Genomic DNA, 18,265 nt, shown 5'->3' on the forward strand with positions numbered 1-18,265 from the left:
TGCGTCTGTCTGTCTACTGTTATTGTCTTCCTTACTCAGTAAACAATAAATTCCAGCGCGGCAGGCACTGTTCCCATGCAGTGTGTAACTTGATCGCCAGCGCCCAGGACTCTGGTCCAGGACGGGCGCTCAACCCAGCGCTCGCTGCCCAGACAGGAACAGGAAATCGCCAAGGATGAGCACAGAAGGAGCCCTGGGTTCTATTCTCAGGGCGGCCACAAAACGACACAGCCGGGTGCCACCACCTCGGGGCATCGCCAAGGCGCAGTTTCCTCTTTTGCAAAATGAAGGGGTCAATGAACAATCTCTCACACTCTTTGACTTTTTAAATCTTTTAAATTATAGTTGACATACATTATATTAGTTTCAGATATACAACAAAGTGATTCAACATTTACATATGTTTTGAAGTGATCACCACAGTCGGTCTAGTCACTGTACAAAATTATCACGCTATTATTAACTAGACTCCCTATGGTGTACTTCGCCTCCCCGTAACTTATTTTACAACGAGAAGTTAGTAGCTCTTAATCCCCTGCCCCTCTGGCAACCATCAGTTTGTTCTTTGACTCTAGGAATCTGTTTGTTTTGTTTTGTTTTCAGAGGGTATTACGCTACGTGAAATCAGTCAGACACAGAAAAAGAATGATTTCACTTATATGTGGGATCTTTTTAAAAAATATTCTTTGACTTTAAAATCAAAAACCAGTGAGCAAGAATAAACTAGTGAGGCTAGAAAGACAAGCAGGGAAGCTAGATATTAAATGACTGAAATAATGATGCCAGTAGAAGAAGTGAGAAAATTTTTACAATCCTAGAATAAGAAATGAACTAAGTATGACAAGAAACCCTGAAGTTATACAGAAAAAAACATGACAAATTACAACAAAAAAGCAAACCAAAATAGATACCATAACAAATAAAATAAAATAAAATTATTGGATAAAAATATATGACAAGGGTTAACATTCATGCTATACAGAAATACTACGAACCAATAAGAAAAAGTCAAGTATTCTAAGAGAAATATAGGCAAATGGATATGACCTAACAATTCAAGAAAATAAAAAGACACAGCATATGCTCTACCTAATAACTAACGATACACAAAGTGAAACAGGGATGCTCTTTCCCTTCGCCTGTGAACGTGATGAACATTATAAACAGGTAGCATATGGTGCTGACATGGCTTCACTTAGACCTTTTTTGTGGTGGCATAAACAGGGATAACTTTCAGAAAGGTGCTAGGGCAGCAGCTATCACATGTTGAAAGCTACACCCACAGACAAACAGAATGTCACTTCCGGCACCGTTAGAGAGGGAAGGGGACAAAGAGGGGTAAGAGACTGGGGCAGGAAACAAGCCGCCATGAACAGGGGAATAAATACAATGTGGTTCACATTCTTACAATGGAGAAGAGTGCCAACCGAAAAAATAATCTTCTCTTCACTTTTTCTACTTCTGTACTGTTTCCATTTGTTATAAATATTTGTAATTTAAAAATGAAAGAGTAACTAGTTTCAGACGAGGCCGCCCACCACAGAAGAAAAATACGTCAGAGAACTGTTTCCGAATGTTATAAAGCGGGCAGTGAACATCGGCAACCGCGGGAGGGGCATCACCCTTGCTTGCTGCCGGGCGCACTGTCTGGACCACAGGGCGTGAAGAGGGACCCAAACTGGCCAGGAAAGGCTCAGCACACTGAGCAGATACGGCTGGAGTTTGGAGCCACTAAGCTGGACCAGAATTTGATGACACAGACAACGGAATGGTGGTCGCCAGAGGGGAACGGGGTGCCGGGAGGATGAAGAAGGTAAAGGGAATCAAATATATGGTGACCCAAGGAGACTGGACTTTGGAGGGTGAGCACACAGTGCTATATACAGAGGATGTGTTATAAAGTTGTTCACCTGAAATGCATATACAATGTCACCCCAATAAATTGAATTAAATTTTTTAAAAAGATGTGCAAGGCAGCATCCCAGATAAAAGTGAGGGAGGCAGAAAAGCAACCTTCAGCTGGGGTATATTTACACAAGGAAATACTATGCAGCCATAAAAAGGAAAGAAATCTTGCTATTTGCAACAGCACGGATGGATCTGCAGAGCACTAGGCTAAGTAAAACAAGCCAGTCAGAGACAGACAAATGCCCTATGATTTCACTCACCTGTGGAATCTAATGAACAAAATAAAGTAACAAAATAGAAAGAGCCTCACAGGTACAGAGAAGAGAGACTGATAGCTGTCAGAGGGGAGGGAGTTGTGGGGCTCGGTGATAAAGGTGAGGGGACTGAGAAAAAACACTCTCAGACACAGACAACAGCATGGTGATGACCAGGGGGCACGGGGATGGAGGTAAAAAGAAGAGGGTAAAGGGGGATAAATGCTGACAGAAGCAGACTTGACTTGGGGTGGTGAACATATAATACAACATACAGATCATGTATTACAGAATGGTACACCTAAAACCTAATTTTATTAACCAATGTCACCCCCAGTAAATTCAATTTAAAAAAAAAAAAAGAAAAAGAACTTTAAAAATCTACAGAGAAGGCCCCTGGGTCTTTGGCAAAACACAAAGCTGCACACACCCACAAAGATTCTGCGAGGCCAAGGAGAGAGTAAGTATCAGGGAAAGTGCCCACCAAAGCCTGCAGAGAACTTGGAAATGTCTGAGTTTCATGCAGTCACAGCGGAGAGACTTCAGTGAACACTGAGGATTCCTACGAGATCTCAGAAACGCCTCACCTCGAAGTCGGACGAATATACCTCTAAGTAAAAGCTATTCTAAACTGTACCTTACAATACTTAAAAATAACCTTCAAAAAACAAGCATGTCCACAAGGAAATTACTCCTCACAACAAACTTCAATACCCTGGAAAGCAAGGTAATAAATAACAGACAAAGAACACAGCATCCACAGTGTGGGGCAGGAAAATGTAACCTGCAATCATGAGACAACACTGTCAACAGAATCACACCCAGAAATGACACAGGTTGAGGAATAAGCAGACAAGAACTTCAAACCATATTTGGGAATTCAGAGGAAAACATAAACATAGGGAATAAATAAAAAGGGAATCTCAACAGAAGCCGAGAAAAGGTATAAATTAATCAAACAAACTCTTAAAATGAAAAAGACAATGAAATGAAAAATCCACTGAACAGACTTAAAAGCAAACTAAACACTGGAGAAGAAAAAATATATATAAGCTTCCATCTTAAATACTTAACAAAAGAAATTATCCAAACTGAAGAATGGAGAAAAAAAGGTCTGAAGAAATTAATAGATCCTCCCTACCAGTGAGCGTGGAGCAATCACAACCAGTCTATCTATCATACATACACCTCAGGGTGCCAAAAGAGGCCCTGCCTGGGCAGCTCAGCTGGTTAGAGCATCGTCCCAATATGCCAAGATTGTGAGTTCGAACTCCGGTCAGGGCACATACAAGAATCAACCAATGAATGCATAAATGAGTGGAACAACAAATAGATGGAAAAGAAAAAAAAAAGAGAGAGAGAGAAAAAGACATTGGGATTAGAAAATTGTATTTGGATTTTAAATATTGTCCATAAATAATGCAAATTGGATAAAATCTACATATCAGCTGATATGAGGTCCAATGAACCTAAAAGCAGGACAAACTGGGGGGAAAAAATCAAGGCACATGAAAATCAAATTTCTAAAAACCAATGGAAAAAAAAAAATCTTAAAAGCAGCCAAAGAAAAAAGGACACATTACACACAGGGAAACAATCACGGCAATAAACGAGTGATTTCTCATTAAAACAAACAACCTAGAATTCAATACCCAGAAAAACTATTACAAAAATGAAGGCGAAATCAAGGATGGCTTCAGACAAACAAATATTGGAAGAATGTTATCAACAGACTTGCATTACAAGAAATGGTAAATAACTTTTTCAAGTTGAAGGAAACACCATCAAATAAAAACGAAGTTTTACACACAAAAGCAGAATGGTAAAAATAGAAAATAATGATAAATATAATAGGTTTGTCCTTGTTTTGTAAATTCTTAAAAAGTTATTTGACAAAAATAATAACAATATATTGTAGGGGTGTAACATACGTAAAAAAAAATTGAAAGTAGTACAAAAGAGTAGCAATAAATGGATGTGTACTATGTAGTAAAATAATTTTTAAATGTACATTGTAAACCTTAGTCAAATGTTAAAAGGAAACAGAGAAGAGACAAGACAAATAGAAAAACAAATACCAAGAAGGTGCAATTAAACCAACCCAACCAAAAATAAATAAAAAATAATACATAAACAGACCAGGCCAATAATTGCATTAAATATAAATGTTCTAAATCTCCCAATTAAAGAATAACAATGGTCAGACTGGAGGAAAAAGCAAGATTCAGTTCCATGCTTTCTAACGAGAGGTTTACATGAAATACAAATACACAGAGGAAAAAGATAAATCCTGCAAACGGTCACCCTAACAAACCCAGAGTGACCACATTACTGTTAGACAAACTAGACTCCAGGGCAAGATTATGACGAAAAAGAAACATTTCTTCATGACAAAAGAGCCCTTTTCGGTAAGAGGACAAAATAATATATATATACTCCTAAAAATTAGAACTCCTAAATATATAAAAACTAATAAAACTAAGGGTGAAATAAACAAATATGCAATTATAACTAAAAATTTCAATTCACTTCACTATGTAATTGACTGGACAACTAGAGAGAAAATCAGAAAGGATATAAAATTTTGGACAGCTCTGACACCCAACTCAATACAACTGACATTTATAAAACACTTTACTCAGTAACGGCAGCACACCCAAAAATCAGATACTTTAAATTCTTTTAATTGAATTCTTTTTCTTTAATTCGGTTCATGAAGACCACATGCTGGGCCATAAATCAAAACTCAATAAATTTAAAAGGTAAAAATAATGTTGTATATATTTTTTACCAGTACATTATTTTGGATGTTTTTTCTATTTAGATATTTTTGACCACTAATTAAATGAGATATCAATACCAAAAAAGAATAGCCTACAATGCTTATGTAGGAAAAAGTTTAAAATCAATAATCTCAACTTCTACCTTTCATCTAGAGAAATAACAGCAAATTAAATGTAGTAGGCAGAAGGAAAGCAATAATGACAACAGCAAAAGTCAAAGAAAAAAATCAAAAACTAAAGTTTTATTATTGAAAAGTAAACTAATAAACTGATAAAACTCTGGCCTGACTAATTAAGAAAAATATGGAGAGAATGCAAATTACCAATATCAAGAACAAAAGCGGGGCATCAGCAGTACAGATCTGACAGACAGTAAAAGGATAATAAGGAAATGTTCTAAATAATTTTAAGTCACTGTATTCTACAATTTAGAAGAAAAATACCATGAAAAAATGAAACGAGGAAAATGAAATTTTAAATAGTTTATATCTATTTTACAATTTTAATTAGGAATTAAAACTGTGCTCACAAAGAAAACTTTAGGTTTCACTGGTGAATCCTATCAAACACTTAAGAAATAAGCAATTCCAATCCTACACAAACTTTTGCTAAAGCGGAAAAGGAAAGAACATTCCCAAGTTATATTTTTGAGACCAGCACTACTCAAATTCCAAACCAGAAAGACATTAAAAAATAAATTAAATAAACTTAGCAAACTAATATCCCCACGAACACAGAAGCGATAATCTACTGCCTACCTGATACACAGTTATCTGCACAAAGGCCTAATGAGGTTCTTCCCGCCTTGCTTGAGAAATCAAGCACAACCCTGGGTTGCTTACTGCTCAGAGACCAAATTTATAGGCACTTTCTGGATGATTCGGGCAGTGGGGGCACCTACGTCCTAACTCCTAGGATGCTACCCAGTGGGGAAAAAAAAAAAGACACTTTGGAAAGTTCTTAAATTTCAACCTAAAAGACTCAACAACCTAACTTTACGTGAAGAAAGCAGATTATAAAACATCTTACTTTCATAGAACATGTCTACAGTAACAGGTACTTTAAGAAAAACGTCTAAAAGAATAGATCATAAAATGTTAATACTACTTATCTCTAGGTGGTGTACTCATTTTATTTTCTATTGTTTGCTCATTCTTAGTTTCTAAAGTCTTTCCTGAGAATGTGTATTATTTTTCAACAGGAACAATTTTTCTCCAAAAAATACAAAAAGTGAGAAACAGTTCTCAATCATATAGCCTGAGGCTCCGTAATCACAGTTCTGTAATAAAATGTTGCATTTCAAAATCTGGGTGTTTCGACTAGCCCGTGCTTTGCAGCCTTTTTCACGTCAAGACACACACAGAAAATGATGTTTGCGTGGCCGCTGGAAACTGGCAGGAGCCAGTCTGACTCAGCTGCCGAGGGCCCCCCGAGGCAGCGGGGAGAGCGGATGGGACCTCGGCCACCTACAGTAAGCGAGCTGTGGCCCAGCACTGGGTCCACGGTATCTCAGAATCAGAAAGTTGAGGACAGTGTCTTGATTAACATAGGACAGCTTTTTTAAAAAGTATAATTCCATCTTCTGGTTTTAGCTCACCCTTCAGGATAGAGAGAGAAGCCTGAATTATTCTTGATGGCCTGGCAAACGGAACCAAAACAAGCTGCAACCCACGCTGAAAACAGTCTCAAATGGCCCACATTTCATAAAACAATAACTGAAAGATATCAAAGTGGAACCAAACGGCTCCTACTTGGGGCTGCAGACTCGGCAAAGTGTCATGTCACAGACGCACCGACAACAGTTCGCCCCGTTCTCCGGGCCTCCCCGTGCAACCTCGTTTGGCATATGAGAGTCGTTCCCATCAAGACGCGTCAGATAATAAGCCCATGATCATTACCTCCCATTATGTGACATGGAAAGAAGCCATTAATGCAGCATTAGGGTCATAAATTCATATACTCAGAAGCCAACGAAATCAAACATCAGCTCTCACAGCACTGTTACCTCATCCATGCTGCCGCAGTAACTGCACACACTAAAACTCTAACAAATAATATAATCTACGAGAAACGCAGAAGGATTAAGCCTCCCATTTTCATATTAACTTGCGTATTCATCAGCGTGCTTACTGGCTAAGGGCAGGGCTCTAAGGCCAAAGCTCAAACGGGCTCCGTCGGCCTGAATCGGGGCGCATCTCAGAAGCCCGCAGGAGGCTCCCCGAGCCCGCACCCCGCAGAAGGGCAGCACCAGGGAAAAGGCAACCGAATATTCCCCTCACGTTATTCTTCTGGGAACTGTGGATCACGGAGCGTTATTTAAGCAAGGTCTGGTCTACTTTAACGAGCACTGTAAAGAAACCATAGAAACTAAATTCAGAAAACGCTATAGCCCCACGCTTAAAAATTCGCTATTCCCCCTCTATTATTCTCAAAACGATAACAAGCAAAAAGGATTTAGCTGCTCTATTGTTCCATTCACAGGATGTACAAACAACTGTGTTCACTAGGAATAGAAACTATAAATACGTGACAATTATCCATAAGTTTATAGGTGTATAATATAAATATATTATATATAATAAGTGTATACCTTATTCATACATTTGCTCATAAAAATCATGTTAACAGTTCTCAAGGGCGAATACCCACGTGATAGGGCCAAAACCTGTATGCCAAGAGTATGAGTCAGACACCATGCTCGGCACTAAGAATAAAATTTAAAAAATTAAAAAACGCTCAATAAGACAGGAGCCCCACCTTCAAAGGGTTTATAACTGAACTGTGAATCAGACAAGCGAGTCAGCAAGGAGAAGAGGGAAGCAGACCAGGATGCACAGATGCAGGCACCAACAAGTCCTCAGGAAGCACTAAGGAAGACGTGGGACCAGGGCAGGGAGAAAAGGCTACCGAAGAGCTGGCGGTGGCACTAAGTGACGCACAGCTCATTCAGCACAAAGGTGGGGCTTCTGGGTGGAGGAACGCTCTGCAGGGAGGCATGAGGAGCCCATGGGGTTGGGAGACTGCAGGCTGCTGTGCACTAGAACCCAGGACCTGTGGCAGGGGGTCTCACTGGGCGGAGAGACAGTGACCTGCCTCGTGTCCTGAATCAGAAAATCACACCTGCGCTCTACACTCAGTGGCAAAAGATCGACAGGGTTTAGGCAGAACAACAACAGTAGTAAGTGCTAGTAGGAATAGCTAGTGTTCCCTAAGTACTTAGAAAGTGTCAGACGCTATGCTAAGAGCTTTAGAGAGATGTAGAGATAGATGGAGATATTCTATAAAATTATACCCACATTACAGAGAACTGAGACGCAGAGGCAACGTTACTCGTCCAAGGTTACATATCCAGATGACCGGAGAGCCAGATGTGAAGGGTCACCTGGCAGGATTTTCTCTTAAGAACGATCAATTTGACAAGCAGTGTACAAAGTATGGATTAGTGAAAAGCACGTAGCAGAAAACCCTGTCAGGAGACAGTCATCAGAAAGCAAGTAAAAAAGGTTAACAGCCTGAAGGAGGGTCTGAGGACTGAGTGCAGAAGCGGGAAGCAGAAGCCACTGGACCGGGCGGCCAGGACTTGCAGGGGCGGGTGTTGCTTCTCCAAGTCACTCAGCCCGAGGGGCTGCAATCCTTAAATCTAGGGAGCCTCACTGCAGACATGCATAGTGCCTAGGGCAGTGCCTGGCATGTAGTGGAAGAAAGAAAGAGGGGAGGGAGAGAAGGAAAAAGAAGAAAAAAAAGGTCTAGTTCTCCAGCTTGATAGAGGCAAGGGTACCGCTGACCCTCCAGGGAACGGAGCAGAAGGAACAGAGAGTAACATGGGAGATCAGCTTATGTAAATATGTAGGTTTTACATTTGCTTTTAAGTGACAATACAGTTGTTCGGAAGGAAAATAATATACTAATTAATAATACAAGAATAAATTCCGTTTCACGTACTCACAACTGCAGACCTACTTTTGCCCCACTCTGAACAGCTAACTCCGTAGGAGCTCTACTACTTACTCATCCACTAGTACACATGGAATTGTTTAGGAGTATTGATTCAGACTTTAAAAAATCACCTTTCATATGGGAACACAAAACATTTTTAAAACATTTAAGTTTTAATCTTCTCAGTGTATCCGGAAAGCTGACAGTGAAAAGGAAATGGGCCCCTAATGGCGCATTTGACAAGGAACGTGAAGACCAGGTTTCCACGGGGAGCTCAGGAAATCTTCTGCACGTCACCATTTTGTAGATTTCAAACGATCGACGCCTCCCTTTTCCAGGCTTGCTTTCACTGTCAAACATTTATTTTATCCTAATGCTGCTTTAAAAATCTGTATACCATGTTCTTCCAACTAAACAAGAAAACACAGGCCTGGCACCGGGTCACGACGACGGGGATTATCGTCATTACGGTTCCTACAACTACGGCCCTGTTCAGCCAGCCCAAGGTCAGGCAGATGGAGCTGCAGGTTCTGTAAGTAAAGCCCAGCCCCGTCCGTCCTCTTACCGCGTCCCCTTCGTGACCGTCCTTCCCGTGAGCTTACACAGCTCCTGCGGGTCCTGGCACTCCCTCAGCCGCTCTACCTTCTCCTCACTCCTAAGGTTGCTTTCCAAAATTACCTCTTCTCACCATCTCAACTCACACTCCTGGTCAGAGGCTAACACCCGACTCCGTCCTTTTTCCTTCTTTAGATTTGCCAGAGTTCATGGTCACGTACTTGAGCGTCTGCATGAGGGAAGGGACTAGGCCTTTCCGCTCACAATTATACCCCGAGTACCCAGGACGATTCATATACATAAAAGACATGCAGTAAATTCTTGCTGGCAATATCAGAGAATGATCAAATCCCAGACATTTTTTTACTAGTCTGTGTCTGACCAACTCTTGACTTATACCAAAATATTTACTTCTTCATCAAATTCAAGATAAGACCACAGACACTTGCAAATACTTTGTCACAAATGTGACTTAGACTTTTTAAAAAGCTTCAATTTCAAATTTCTCCAAAACGCACATCCTAAAGCAAAATTAAGGCAGTAAGAGAAATCAGTTAAGATTTTTGAAAATTATTGTAATAAACAGTTTTAATAACACTTGTTAAAATTATTGAACATCTATTCTGACTTTCGAGAGATCCTATTAACTATTACAGATTTGAAATTTTCATTTTATTAGATATTTTGGAAACTCTTACCTTGACATTTCCCAATAATAGATGTAAAATCATCTTTTGCAGACCTGCAACATACGTACAAAATTAAGATAATAGTTTTACCATAACAACACTACTGCGTACAGATACTATAGACTGGACACCTTCTCTACCCAACACTAAATCATTCCTCCTCTTATAGAGATGGTTCTATGCCTCAAATAAGACCCTTTCATTGGTGACAATATTTTCTTCCAACATTTCTATTTCATCACAGATGGAGCTACACCAAGAATTAAGTGATGCAAGAACCAGTGAGTGGAAACGTGGAAACAACCAAAGTGACCTTCAACAGAGGAGTGGATAGAGAGATATGGTACATACATGCAATAGAATACTGCTCGGCCATAATAGAAGATGACATAATGCCATTTGCAACAATATATGGATGGACCTTGAGGCTACCATGCTAAGCAAAGTAAGTCAGACAGAAAAAGCCAAGAACTGTATGATTGCACTCATTTGCGGGATATAAAAGTTGAAGTAACAAATGAACAGACACGACAAGCAAAAACTCGTAGGCACAGACCACAGTGTGGGTCACCAGAGGAAATGGGGGTCGGGGGGAATTAAGTCGGGGTCAAATACATGGTGACGGAAAGAAATTCGGCCTCAGGTGGTGGGCACACAATGCAGTATACAGATGAGGTAGCACAGCAGTGCACACTTGAAACCTCTGTAATTTTACTAACCAGTCACCCCGATAAATTTAATTGGGAAAGTAGTCACACCATCAGCACAACTCTCAAAAAGATGCATTTCACATGACTGCCACAAACGGAAGAGGAAATGCCAGCCATTCCGATGAATAATGGAAGTTCACCTACTCTGGCAACGGGATGCTGAATGACGCTGTTAGAGAAGAGAAGCCTGCCTACTGAAGCCAAGCCAAATCAAGTAATGCAGTGCTGAAAGGCTTTCATCATCGCCAGTCATTTTTATCCCGATGGCTTTAAGAGGGGCCATGCCCCACCCCCAACCGACCACCCCCCGTCAGACGTCTACACCACTACGGGGGCAAACCCTTGGACTCCTCCCCAACAAGCTGAGGGGTCCAGTTATGTTGGGATAAATGGGAAGAAGAAGAAATTTCACAACAGAAAGCTAAAACCAGTGTGGTCCCAACTGAATTTTCATGAATACCATTGTTAGTCAAGAATAATGAAGCAGCGGAAAAACCTTTGACTGGCATCTGCCCGGGCCTCCTGAAACTTCTGCCTCGTTGCTTATGTGTTGAGAACGAGGAGTTAGGCCCTGCCTGGAGAAAGGGGTCACCCCCAGTTTTAGAGGGGCCACACACTCTGTCTGCTGTCCTTAATTTCCCAAAGAATGAACCCGTTTATTATGAGTTAGTTGCTATTGTTTTATCTTTCATAAGTGATGCATTAAATAAAAATAAAGTACATGGAAAGCCCAGCTTAGGGAAGTCTTCTAGATGTGCATGTAATGCCACTGAATGTCTCAAAGGGACAGAGAATGTCACTGGTCTCAAGTAACGTGTGACCTCGGTCTCATGCAGCCCCACAGGCCGTCTGCGCAATAGGCCGATAGAGCAAAGCGGCCCCTCCTGTCTTATACCTTCCTGAGCCTCTGCTTAGCTGACTTCACAGCACACAGTGAAACAAGAGCGACTTCCACGCTTCTGGCAAATATGCACCACCTACTGAGAAAGTGAAACTCTTCAAGAGACAGCAGAACGATCTGAGGAAGTGGAGAGATGGACGTTCTCCTCTAAGAAAGCACCCTTCCCCTTTTAATTGGCAAAACTGATGCTTGACGCCTCATCAAACTGTGAATTAACAGTAAAATTCCTTGAACACTCTTAGTTTCCATAAATCAAGCAAAATGCTTCTCAAAGTAAAATTTTAATACAAATATTAACAATTACCTGATCTCCACACACTGATCTTGAACAGCAGCCAAAAGTTTTCCGTTGCTTCCATAGTGGAGAAAGAAGAAAAAAAAGGCGTATGAATTTTTGCGGCCGTCTTCTACACAGTCGAAATGACGTTAAGAAAGTAAAATCATTCCCAAATTTTTTCACATGCTTTAATTACCCATCTTTTGACCTTACAATTAGATGCGCATTTTGTACAAAAGCATATGGAATGATTGAATTATCACGTTTAAACGATACTCACCAGATGTGTCAACGGGAATTTATAGACAATAAATATCAAGATTGTAAGCCAAAGCACCCCAAACTCAATGCCATAATGAAATATAAGTGCTAATCCAGTTAGAGAAACATTACATGAATTTTATAGATCCTTACCTTGCAAGGACCAGATGCCAGTTTATCTGTTTGTTAACCAAGCGAACCAGTCCATCAGGGAGCAAAAACGGCGCAGGGCTGAAACCACAACATAGGAGCTAACTTGAAATCTAATCGTGAAAACCACACACACACACACACACACACACACACGCACACACGCACGCACGCACACATCCCCCACACCACACAGAGTAAAAGCAGGAAACACTGGAGCTAGTCCAAAAGAGCCAAAGGTCTCTTTTATAGAACTATATTATCTCTGGAGCTTTTGAGATTAGACATCCTCAAGGAAAAACCAATCTATGCTAAGTAATTCCATAGAGCAACTCCTACACACATATCTAAAAATTCAAATATAGCCTTTGTCAGAATTACCAGTTTTTTGCTCCTTTTAGGGCTCAAAATTATCACTGTGCCTGAAAACATGCCTAATACTGAAAAGAATTCAAAAGTACCCTGGAACTGAAACCTAGAGAACCTTTTCCGATGCACAGCCACTGAACGTGGACTAGAGAGTCATGACAGCAAAACAAAAGTTTCTTAAAAGCTGTGCAGGCTACAGATCCATCACGTGGACATTCAAGATAAGGCTGAGGATGCTCATCAGCGAGAGCGCAGCTGTCCTGAAGTATTCTCAGCAATGCCTAAGGGAACAAAAACTACCCAAGGCTACTAAGATATCCTGACGGGGTCTGCCCAATGTCTGAAACATCTATTTTATAAACCGGGCTCACCTGAATGTCAGCGTCTGTACCACAATTCATTCTGAAAACTTAAATCATAAAAGGGACAATACTGTTTGTATCTGATGTTCCTACTGTTTCTCTGTGTAATTGGCAACTCACCTGTACCAGATGTATTGGCGTAAAAATAACAAGCGATCTGTAATAAAAAGAATAGCAAAGCCAAATATGAATCAGCTGTTCTTTAGGAATCATTTTCAAATTAATTTCTTGATGGTAAAAATCTGAAATACACTGTAGACTCAGTCATTACAAAACAAAATATGGAGAATGCAACTCAAAGTACGTAAAAGAATAAAAATCTGACATACACTATAACTTTTATAAGATCATATATTTGTTGATATTAACTTCCAAGCTGGTCTACTCAAAACTCTGAAGTATTTCCAAATACAAAAAGTCAACGTAATTTGAGATACTAAATTTTGCTGAAAAGGCTTTAACAAAACACAGGAGTAAAAATCATAGTAATCACCCTTTAAAACCAAAGTATTTTTATAAAAATATTAAGATAATATTGTATAGTTTATAGCAAAGCTTTAAATAATAATAATATATAAAAATAGGGAAGTCCACGAAAAACATAATCTCCAACACACTCGACAAATAATGTTTTATATGATCTCATTTAAAATATATGTGTGTGTGAACATGTGTACATAGTTAAGTGTGTATCACTGGAAAAAAGTGTGAAGGATAACAGATTACCTCTACATGGCAAAATGAGGAATAATTCACTTACTCCAATGTTTGGTTATCAGTATTCTCTAAATCTTCTACAATAAATTTTATTACCTGGATATATTTTATAAATTTTCAAAATTTCAAAGCATTTGTGATAACAAAAATTGAATATTCGAGCACTTCCTGTTAGCAGAAGAGGAAATTATTTTATCTTTACCAGATGATAAAATTACAATTGATTTCAAGTACTCAGCTCCTGCGAAACTGAATCTTCTCTTCAGAAGTAACATTCACCAGTATAACAAGGCCAGGCTTTAGAACCAGAAAGGCACGCAGTCAGAGTCCCGGTGAATGACTGGACCGGTTTCCTGGCCTAAACACATAAACTCCTAACAGCACCTACCTTGCTGGCCTGGAAAAGGTTTATAACAATGAACACCAGGAAAGCCCTCCTAGCACAAGCTCAGTGCGGCCACCGCCTGATACTCCCTCAGATCTGTGAGCTCAACAGTAAAGTCTGCCAGGAGTTCAACGAATGCCCCGGTTAATCAATCTGTAATTTGAGTTACTGAGCCGATGTGCCTGAAACATCATGTTAACCACTCAAAACAACCTGTCACTGTCTTTTTACTGTCACTGCTTTTAGAGAGAGAGGGAGGAAGAGAGAAAGCATCAACGGTAGAGAGAAGCATGGATAGACTGCCTCCTCCCACATCCAGACCAAGGATCAAACCTGCAACCTAGGTAGGTGTCCTGACCTGGAATCGAACCCGCAACCTTTTGATTACGGGACAATGCTCCAACCAACTGAGCCACACTGGCCAGGGCTGTCTTTTCACCCTCAATGTCCATACTCTCTGACACTCATACTGGATTTGATGTTCTTCATTTCTTTTGAACACATTCATAATGGTTAACTCAGGCCACACATTAGCTCTGCACTGCAATAAAAGTGTGTGTCCATACACAAACACAAATACATATATGTATATATATCCATATATCATGAAAATATATACATATATAAAGTTTAACTCAGGTAACATGTATGCTCTTCATTTTCATCAGGTGCTACAATAGAAGTCTAAGAAACACATTTTGAAATTTCTAAACTTTCTGAAACAGCACGGTTATGAATGAAATGGGGGGATATTTTCTGCTAACTATACACTTATACGTAGAAAAATGAAAAAGCTATACTTACCTCTAATTGCTTTTGTGATGATAAAGGATGCACCATGATTTCTGTTGCCTCTAGGCTGCAAATAAAAAAAAAAGAAAGAAACTTACATTTAAGAATTTTCATACAATATGTAAAGTTCTATCTCTTTCGTGAATGGTCAGAGCACTGGGTACAAATTACAAGTATTTAAAAACTACTTATAGACAGAAACAAGTAGAAGCAGACCTGGGAATGGCGAGAGTACAAGTGAGCACGTGAGGATGAATTTTGCAGAGGACAGGAAGGATTCAGGCTGGAAACTACTTCAAATCAAAACATCAGTCCAAAGACAAGAGAAGTTAAGGGCAAAGACCACCCTGGTCCCCAGTTCAGTTCAGTTGGGGGATACAGAGGCCTAAAACTAGTTTTGCTTGCAGGAAAGGGGGTCATATAGATCAATGAACTCATGTCTGGAGGAAAATTTGTTGAATGTTGTATATCCACAGAGAAAGTGCTACTAAGGCACACACTGATATATAATTGCTACATTAAATAGTTAAGCATAGCCCTGGCTGGTGTGGCTCTGTGGATTGAGCGCTGGCCTGCGAACCAAAGGGTTGCCGGTTCGATTCCCAGTCAGGGCACATGCCTGGGTTTCAGGCCAGGACCCAGCTGGGGGCGCGCGAGAAGCAACCACACAGTGATGTTTCCCTCTCTTTCTGCCTCCCTTCCCCTCGCTCTAAAAATAAGTAAATAAAATCTTTAAATAGGTAGACTAAACGCTGTGTGGGCTAAACAATTCTAGGCACTACAAATACTAAGATGTACTAATGTGCTGTTAAAAAAAAAAAAAAAAAAAAAAAAAAAAAGGGAGCCCTGGCGGCTGTGGCTCAGTGGATTGAGCGTCAGCCTGCGAGCCAAGTGTCGCTGGTTCGATTCCCAGTCAGGGCACATGACTAGGTTGCACGTCAGGTCCCCAGTTGGGGGCGCGAGTGAGAGGCAACCACACAGTGATGTTTCTCTCCCTCTCTTTCTCCTTTCCCTCTCTCTAAAAATAAAACTAAACAAATAAATAAATTATTAAAAGAAAAAACACTGCATCTTCTAGTGCAAAAATAAAATATCTTTGTTAAAAAAAGGAACAATGAACATATACAGTAAAGGCAGACAAATATGGCTGAAAAGCACAAAATAGTTATTTCACTCAACAAACATGAACTGATCACCCACTTCATGTAAGGTACAATTTGGTCCTGGTGAGGGATATAAAGATGAACCTGACATAAACAAACAAATAAAGCAAGCAGGTGAGGCTGCCCTCCAAGAGCCTGTTGTTAGATAGTTGAAATCAACAGAACAACAACAACAAAGGGGCCATGAGGTTTCCATGTAGGTTGATGGCGGTGCTTTTCTTTTTAATCAGTTTATAGCATTAAGCATTCTGAAACATTATGGTAATTAATCAGTAAGTGCTAAGGAGTGGAAACTTATCCTTATCCAATCAATAGCAGCAGCTGCTTCCTGTGCCTAACCCACAAAATATGCACACTGTTAAAAGACAAACAGGAACTAAATAAATCCCTGAAAAACAATTAATATATACAGCTCTCCGCCAGCCTACAAAATACGTTACTGAAGACCAGCAGGAACGGCAATGGGAAGGAAGTTAAAGAAAAACGACGAACTTCACTGGAGAATGAGCAGGAGAATGAATAGTTTCTCCGGTACAGAAAACATTTTTAAAAAGATGTTGTAAAAGAGAAATTATATGGGCTGGACTCCGTGACCTTTCATAAAAGTCGTTCTCCATCTTGCGGCCCCATCTGAGCCTGAAGCAGCGGCTGGCACGCGTGACGCACCCAGGAAGCATCTGCTGGATCAGTGGGGACTGCTACTCTTCACCCTGCGCCTGGCAGGTCCTCTCTAGGGAACAACTCATCACCCCAAGGTCCAGGGCAGGCTACCCAGCCCGAGAAGCCGTTCTTCCGCAGAGAACCCAGCCCCGGTCGGCAGCGCCTTCCTCTCTCTCCCTAAGGCGCTGCGCTCACACCGCCCCGACAGCGCGTGTTCCTCCGAGGGACGAGAAATGTTCCCGGGATCGCCTCCGCGCTGGATGGCAAGCACCCCCGAAGTTATTCGCCTCTGTGTGCCCAGCGCCTGGCACAGCATCTGGGACACGGACGGACACCCGTGCACACTTATGAAAGGCTCATTTGTTGCAACACACCAGAACCGGCACGGGTCAGCTCCAAGTCAGAGTAAAACGCTCGATGCCACGCTCCGCGGCTGCCCGCCAGAAGCTGTTACGACTCTGGGTCCAGGAAAACGCTCCCACCACGGCTGAGACTCAGACCTGGCCAGCCCGCGGGGCCGGGCCCCCGAGAGCCCGTTACGACAAGGACCCCGGACTGGACCCCGTCGCTGCAGCTCCCCTCCAAGCACCACCGGAGAGACAGAACCAGACGGTCCGCCCGGCGACAACCGCATTCGGAGCCCGGGAGGACTCTCGGGAGCCGGGCTTAGGGGAGCCAGACCCTCGCCAGCTCTCGCGCCGTTGCTAGGGCAACGGGCCACGCCGCTGAGCCCCGCTCCCCCGCCCAGCCGGCACCGCTCCCCTACGTGGCTCTTCCGACGTGGCTCTCCCCGGACAGCCTGCGCCGCGCTGGCCGCAGCTCTCAGGAGGCCTGATTCACCTGCACTTCTGTCTCCGGGGGCCACTCGGTGTTAACCAACAAGTCGTAGAGAATCGTCTCCTCCTCGCCCTCCGCGGCGCCCGGCACCACCGCCGGCGCGGACTCGGGGGCCGCCATGCTCGCCCGGGACCCGAGCGGCGGAGCGAGTGGCGCTACGGCGGCCCGCGGCGGACAAGCTTCCCCGGCCGCGGCCGCCTCCGGGTCACGAGGGAGGGGCGGAGCTAACTGCAGAGGAAAGGAAATGCTGGGTTAACCTTGTCGCGAGTGGGACGGACGGTGAGTCCTGCTTGTCGGGGTGCGATTACGTCTCACTGCGCTCCTTGCTCATTAATCTGCGCGAAACCAGCCCCGTACGAACCTCTCTTATCCTGTCAGCTTCTGTAAAGTAAAAGTGGCAGAAATGTCTCCCTGAGATGCCAGCGTTCATCTGTGTATTCGTTGCCTAACGCGCAGAAAGAGTGCAGTTTCTAAATAACCCCCAGAGTTCTGCGACGCTGCAGGTGAAGCTGATGAAAGGTTTCAGAGGAACGATGCTACAGGGTCTCAGGGAAGG

General features: G+C 41.9%; 1 protein-coding gene across 1 annotated transcript in view; it reads right to left on the minus strand.

The window, feature by feature from the left end:
* Positions 1–17,881, minus strand: part of NBAS (NBAS subunit of NRZ tethering complex) — a 257,267-nt gene extending 239,386 nt beyond the window's left edge. The window contains exons 1-6 of the mRNA XM_090280933.1: positions 17,713–17,881; positions 15,062–15,116; positions 13,276–13,312; positions 12,428–12,505; positions 12,041–12,088; positions 10,135–10,178 (exon numbers count right to left, since the gene is read on the minus strand). Of these exons, the coding sequence (XP_090137059.1) occupies positions 10,135–10,178; positions 12,041–12,088; positions 12,428–12,505; positions 13,276–13,312; positions 15,062–15,116; positions 17,713–17,829 (379 nt within the window). The 5' untranslated portion in view covers positions 17,830–17,881. The remainder of the gene's footprint in view (positions 1–10,134; positions 10,179–12,040; positions 12,089–12,427; positions 12,506–13,275; positions 13,313–15,061; positions 15,117–17,712) is intronic.
* Between the last annotated feature and the right edge of the window lie 384 nt (positions 17,882–18,265).

The sequence above is a fragment of the Furipterus horrens genome, unplaced genomic scaffold (assembly GCF_987537825.1).
Source record: "Furipterus horrens unplaced genomic scaffold, mFurHor1.1.pri manual_scaffold_6, whole genome shotgun sequence".
Classification (NCBI taxonomy): domain Eukaryota; kingdom Metazoa; phylum Chordata; class Mammalia; order Chiroptera; family Furipteridae; genus Furipterus; species Furipterus horrens.